Source organism: Oreochromis niloticus, linkage group LG5, assembly GCF_001858045.2.
Source record: "Oreochromis niloticus isolate F11D_XX linkage group LG5, O_niloticus_UMD_NMBU, whole genome shotgun sequence".
Lineage (NCBI taxonomy): Eukaryota > Metazoa > Chordata > Actinopteri > Cichliformes > Cichlidae > Oreochromis > Oreochromis niloticus.
The window spans coordinates 21,880,463-21,887,009 of record NC_031970.2 but is presented as its reverse complement, the minus strand read 5'-3'; the positions used below and the strand labels follow the sequence as shown (position 1 = coordinate 21,887,009).

The 6,547-nt window shown below is 41.4% G+C and overlaps 1 protein-coding gene across 1 annotated transcript; it reads left to right on the top strand.

Moving 5' to 3' along the window:
- Nucleotides 1–611: 611 nt before the first annotated feature.
- On the top strand, nt 612–5,952 carry srsf3b (serine and arginine rich splicing factor 3b). The gene is made up of 6 exons (XM_003441439.5): nt 612–756; nt 1,230–1,440; nt 1,846–1,986; nt 3,973–4,011; nt 4,479–4,565; nt 5,363–5,952. Exons 2-6 carry the CDS (start codon nt 1,238–1,240, stop codon nt 5,388–5,390), a joined length of 498 nt encoding a protein of 165 aa, XP_003441487.1. The 5' UTR covers nt 612–756; nt 1,230–1,237; the 3' UTR covers nt 5,391–5,952.
- Nucleotides 5,953–6,547: the final 595 nt, after the last annotated feature.

The window sequence follows — 6,547 nt, the reverse complement described above, 5'->3', positions numbered from 1 at the left end:
CTCGTTTGGAGGAGTGATGGACAGGCTAAGAGATGAGGTCAGACAGGAGTCTATGTGGACTATAATGTTTGTAGACAACATTGTGATCAGTAGTGAGGGTAGGGAGCTGGTGGAAGAGGTTTGGACACAAAGTTAGAGCGGCAAGGCTGAGATGGATTGGACGTGCAGAGTTGGGATAGTGAATATATTTTACAAGGGATGTTGAAAATGAAGGTGCAACGCAGTAGAAAAAGCGAAAGACCACAGATAAGATTCATGGATGTAGTGAAGTAGAGCATGATGAGGGCTGGAGGCCAGGGATAGGGTGAAATGAAGACAGATGACCAGATGACCACTGTGGCGGAGACCCCTAAGGGAGCAACCGAGAGAAGAAGAGTCCTAAAGTGCTTTATTGTACAGAGTACAATTTATTTACCTTTATTAGTTCAAATATCTCTATTTCTCTCAATATCATTTGAAGAAATACTTTACATCAATTTAACTATGCTATGTAACTCGTTAGTAACAGTAACATAATTTTTCCTTGAGCGCTGGTAAATGTATAAACTTGGACAAATCGCGGCTCAAGACTTTTGCACAGAAGTGTAGCTGCGGGGGTTGGGGTTAGGCAAAGGAAGGAGGCGACATTAACCCCGCCCTCTCGGAAGTGGCATCCTGTTACTCCACTGACGTCACGCCATTTTCCACCGAAGACGAAAAGGCACAATTTAGCCGGGTCACAATCGATCATCTGAGCTGATATTTACATCTAAAACGGTAGCGTTTCAACTTATTGTGTTGTAATATGTTTGTAAAACGACCTGTTGTGAGTTTACTTCACATATGTGAATGTATAGTATAAATTTCTGCGGCTGCTAGCCGAGTGCCGCTACCGCTGAGTAGGCCTCGGTAGGCGGCAGCCATTTTAGCTCCCCGTAAATAAGCTGTTAGCTATCATTACCTTCGAAACACAGTGCAGCGTCGAATATGCAACAATATAGTTGGAGATATAAAGCAAACGAGTTAACTAAGGCATTTTGGGATTCGCTTCGTCTGGATGTTTTTTTGGTTTTTTTAGCTTCCGTTAGCATAACCTGCAAATCCAGCGCAGATAGTAGGCCAAGCTCTCTATTCGTTTGTGGGTCATTAGGCAGCATGTATTGCACTGTGGTTCATGGCTGAGCGAGAGAGAGTGTGACCAGTCTTTGTCTTAGAGCTAAAACATTAATATTATTCTGCTCATTTTTCAGATACAGTCATGCATCGTGACTGTCCCCTTGACTGCAAGGTCTACGTTGGAAATCTCGGCAACAATGGAAACAAGACAGAGTTAGAAAGAGCATTTGGCTACTATGGTCCTCTCCGGAGTGTTTGGGTGGCCAGGAACCCCCCAGGCTTTGCCTTTGTAGAGTTCGAAGATCCCAGAGATGCAACTGATGCCGTGCGGGAGCTTGATGGAAGGTAGGTGGCAATCTATTCAAGTGTTTTTATGCATGCTCAATCATCCAGGTCAGGAAAGTGGACTCTGTTCATCTGGACATGGCGTTTTCAGGGGAAGAACGCTGCATCCACATGAATAGTCTACTTAAATTAAAGTATTGCTATTGGATCAGTACTACTCTTTCCTCCAAGTTCAGTACATTGCTCCCATTCCGCAGAAAGGAGAGCTCCTCTCATGCAGTCACACTTTTAACAAAGATAATGTGTTATTGGTCATCACATCTATTACATTAGCAGACATTTAGACTCTTCAGACATTCAAATAATGGCCCACTGAAGTGTGCTAAGTACGTCATTTTATTGGAAATGAGGAAAAATACTTTCTTTTCATGTTTTGTTTTTTTTCTTTTTCTTTTTCTTTTGCAGGACTTTGTGTGGCTGTCGGGTGCGTGTGGAGCTATCTACTGGCGAGAAGCGTAGCCGCACTCGGGGTGCTCCCCCTTCATGGAGCAGGCGTCCTAGAGACCGAGACGACTACAGGCGGCGTAGCCCACCACCCAGACGCAGGTGACATACATGTTGTTGTTGGCCAGTGGACACGATAACCAATCTATTCTGCACTTTATTCTTGCTTGGTCACTTACCGGTTCAACTTTCTTGCCCACAGTACAGTTCCCTTTAATTGCATTTGGGTTTCCAGTGTAGGTATTTCTAGTGTTTGTGACCTTTTCTGGTGATTATATATTTGTGGGTGTTGCAATGCCTAAGGCTTGCAGATTCATCTTCATTGACATTAATGGTCATTTTATGGAAGGAGCCACACAGATAGTCATTCACCATCATATAGTGGAAAAAGGGGCATTATTTCAGAATGTAGAGAGGGCTGCCTTTCTGTTTCTGAGGCATCTAAAGTGTGGTCTGCAAGACCTAGGTTATACTTAAGGCACAAATGCTTCCTTTGAAACGCACGTTTTTGTGCAGTCTCATTTGAACTGTTTTAAAAAGGCAAAAATGGGTGTGGGGAAACAGATTTAGGCAGTCGGTAAAAGTATAGGCTAAGTATAAGTATACGTTTTGGGGGGAATAAAAGTGCCAAATGTGATGCAAATTTTTTTCTTTTTGTTTGAGGATGCTTTTTATTTTTCATCTATATTAATAAGAATGAACCCGTTGCAGAGCCACCACCATGCCTCTTCTCACCACCCTCTGAGTCAATCAACTAGTCCTCTTTCAGCATCATGTGACTGCTGATCATCGGGCCGCAATCAGCTTGGCTGGTGCTGTCACATGACCCAGGCATGGCCAGTCGTCAGGTTGCACCAGCCCATTGGTTCCTCAGCATGCCGTTCTCAACCTCCTCCTCCTTCAACCTTAACCCAAACGGCAGCGGCCACCTCACATTCCCGACCAATCAGCGTATTACGTTCCCAAATGTCTACAACCTGCCAGCAGCAGCCTTCGGCTAACCAATTAAAGCAGGAAAAAAGCCACAGCCAGCCCCCATCTGCCTGCCACCTAATCACCTTGCAGCATCTGGCCAGTCCTATTCAGCCAATTCTACCCACCCGGCCGACAGTCTGCCTCCCTTTCGTCATTTCTAGCTTGTTGAAAACCAAAAATACTAGTAAGTTTTCCTGCTTCATTCAGTACACTGCTGATTACAGTTTTAAAAGTGAAGAGACAGCTGGTTTAAAAGGGTTGTTCTTTTTTTTTTTATTATTATTATTTTGATCATAAGTTTGTCATTTTGTCGTCCACCATTTCTGTAGTCCTTGTTTCAAAGGGGGATGGACCAACATCAAATATCTGGAACATCATGTTTCCAGAGATTTCGATGATAGATAATCATCTGGTATGTCTTGGGGCTCTGAGCAGAATTATGAAGTCACATCAAAACTTTCCTTAAACACCCCCTATGAATATCAGATCTTTTTTTCGTGTGTGTGTGTGTGTGTTCCCGGTTTGAGATCTTAGCCTGGCTGTTTCACGAGGCTTATTCCCTGTGAAAAATAAATTTTGGTACCAATTTCTGTACATTTTTCCCTTAAAGTGCAGTGGACTGAATTCATACAGATGGTGGCCCAAATGGTGTGCTGGGTTTTTGATTCCCCACATCAGAGCCGATCCACAGTACGATATCAAATTACCTTAAGATGGAAATCCTGCTGGTGTTTCATGCCTCAGAGCTCTGAATCTACTGCTTAAGAATCACGGGACAAATCCTAATCTGCATTTCAAAGTTAGACTGAAATATAATCGGACTTTATTGAAAGGTCCATGTGTTACTGTGGGAAAGGTGAGAGGGGGGTTTCCTCTGCACCTGCCATCTTTATGTGCTGGGTCCACTGCCAGTGACTTCTGTTTTCTGGTTGAAGTATTTGTTTTCCTTGGAAAAACACCCAAGTCGTTTACTTCCATTTTGAGTTCTTGAGATAGCCAAAGGGCTGTGCTGAGGGAGCCCCGTGTAAGAAAAGGAGTAAATAATGTGGAGCTCTACACAGTGATCAATCCATCTGCCTTTGTCCTTAACACGTTTGTATTTTCCCTGTGCAGATCCCCACGCAGGAGGAGCTTCAGCCGCAGCCGTAGCAGGCAAGTTAGCTTTCACGCTGCATGAGATTAACTCTATAATTTCAGCATTGTGTATGCATGCGTTTTATTTGTAGCATACAGCTGTGTGTGATGCAGAAGTGTTGCACTAAACCTGACCTGCATGGAAGCTGAAATGTTTTTTGCAGAGGAGCTTGTTTAACTTTACAGCCTGTTTGAACCTTTGTTGCTGTTTCTGTGGTGATGCAGTGTAAGCTCTGTGCTAACTGATAGAATGTGGGAGTCAGTGAAAACTGAGTGTGTACATATGCACACTTACTACATTCATGTTTACAGATTTCAGACCTTGTTTACGTGCATCTTTACACTAAATTAAATGTAATTTGAAATCAAACCACCATCTTTTTAAATATATCTAGCTTTTGGTTAAACTGTTTTGTTATAAAAAAAAAAAAAACGTTCTAAAAAGGTTCTAAAAATTTTTATAATGGGATGTTTTTCTTCTTCAGGTCTTTCTCCAGAGACAGGAGGAGAGAGAGGTCCCTCTCCCGGGACAGGAACCACAAACCTTCGAGATCTTTCTCTCGATCAAGAAGGTACTTGTACACCTTGAACTGTCTGAAGATTATTTTAGTCCATTAGAGTAGGGCTCTTAGTGATTCATCAAATAGACAAACATTATTTATTTAAATAAAATATTGTGATATTAATGTACAGTGACAGTGTTGGTTCTTAGCTGACCAAACTGAGATAAAGTCAGCTTGACTGACAAGCCATCCAACACCGGATACTCCTGTCAAAGCTGCCTCCTAATCCAGAGCAAGCGAATGTCTCCATCACACCAATAAAAAAACAGGACAGCCACTTTCTTACCCCCCCAAAAAAAACCACGACTTATTGCAATTATTGGTGACTAAATGGTTGCCCGAAACTTGAGTGTTGCAAGTTTGTTGATATCTGTTTTATCCAGTTAGATAAAGTAGGCTTTGAGCTTTGAAATTTTAAAAAAAGAGCTTATAAATTGCAGTATATGTTATTGCAATGTAAGTGAAGTATTGTGATGATAGCTTATCATAGGGTGTTTGTTGGCAGCACCTGTTTCTCTGCTGAAAGTAAAGAGATGTATGACCCAGAGTGTCCGCCTCAGAGTAAACTGATCAATAACCACTCAGCTGGAGCTGTGTGTGTGTGTGTATGTGTGACATCAGTCTGCTGCTTTTGGTCACACGATTAATGAATCTGGCATCGAGTGTGTGGGTGTGGTGTTATACGCAACGCAAACACATTTCAGGTGCATTTAAAACCCAATTTGATTGTTTGTGATTGGTGAAGGGTGCTCTAATGCTGTAATGAGCTGAAATGTATTTCTTTTTTGTCTTGTTCTCCCTCACAGCCGCTCCAGGTCTAATGGCAGAAGATAAGAGGTCTGCCAGGTGTAAAGGGAGCTGAAGATGAACGGTTTTACGGGCTTTCCCGTTTGATATGATGGACTCATCATGACCGTGAGGTCACTTTTGTTTTTTGTTTTTTGTTTTCTTCTTTTTTTTCATCATTTATTTCATGATATTTTTTTTTTTAAAAGAAAACAACAACAACAACAATCGAGCATTTTAGTGTCCCTCCCTTTTTCCTGTTGTGGTGACTTTCAAATACAGTGACTGGGCGTGTACAGGCGCAATAGCTCACCTGTGCCACGTCTGTCTTGCTGGTCCTGAAACAGTAGTGCCACCCAGCATTCCAGTTCACCAGTTAATCTCTGAGCTTTGTTTTCTTGTTTTTTGAAGAATGTTCTGTGTAGTTAGACATCGTGTGAGTAGTCCGTCATTTTTCACTGTGTAAATGTCAGCATTTTTTAAAAAAAAGAAAAATGGGATGAATCCCTTTTTGTTTGTAAGCCAACTATGTTTTTTCTTGCTACACTCTTCATAATGAAGTTTTCCATCTGTTGGTGGTTGGCTGTTTTTGTTTATTTAAAAAAAAAAAGAAAAAAAGGCAGCCCTTTCAAATGCAAATCTGTCCAGTGAATCAAAATAGGTATAAGGAGCAGAGGTCAGATTTTTGTCTGTGAAGTTTTTCATTTTTTCTTTTGTTTGATACTATGTGAAATTGTCTCAATTAAAACTGTTTGGTTTAAAAAAAAAAAAAAAAAGTTGTTTTTATTTTTCTATTTTATTCCTCACACCTTTCCTGAGATTAATAAAGTACCAGTGTACTTTGAGCATTTAACCCCCACCAGAGGGCGCTCTTGATGTGTGAAGAAGCCCAGAGCATTGTTTCAGCTGAATTTAAGTAGATGTGCCTTTATTTAACCCTAGCTGCTTCTTAAAGGAGGCTTCAGTCTTTTTAAATGGCTGTCATAGCTTTATTTTCATTTGCAAGTATTACTTTTTTGCATTTAATATAACTCTGAACCAACTCTCTCTTCATTATAAGCAGTGTAATGAAGGTAAATGAGTTTAAACGCCTTGGGTCAAATATTCAGAGCAACAGAGTGCAGGAAGGGTGGAGCAGGTGGAGATGAGTGTCAGGGGTCATTTTTGATAGGATTCAGCAAGAGTGAAAGGGATGGTAGTGAGAC

What these genes read in the sequence shown, in the direction of transcription:
- srsf3b (XM_003441439.5), top strand. Translation starts at nt 1,238, where the DNA reads ATGCATCGTGACTGTCCCCTTGACTGCAAGGTCTACGTTGGAAATCTC. An exon ending in GTGCGGGAGCTTGATGGAAG is followed by an intron (nt 1,441 to 1,845) that starts GTAGGTGGCAAT and finishes TTTCTTTTGCAG; the next exon opens with GACTTTGTGTGGCTGTCGGG. An exon ending in TTCAGCCGCAGCCGTAGCAG is followed by an intron (nt 4,012 to 4,478) that starts GCAAGTTAGCTT and finishes TTTCTTCTTCAG; the next exon opens with GTCTTTCTCCAGAGACAGGA.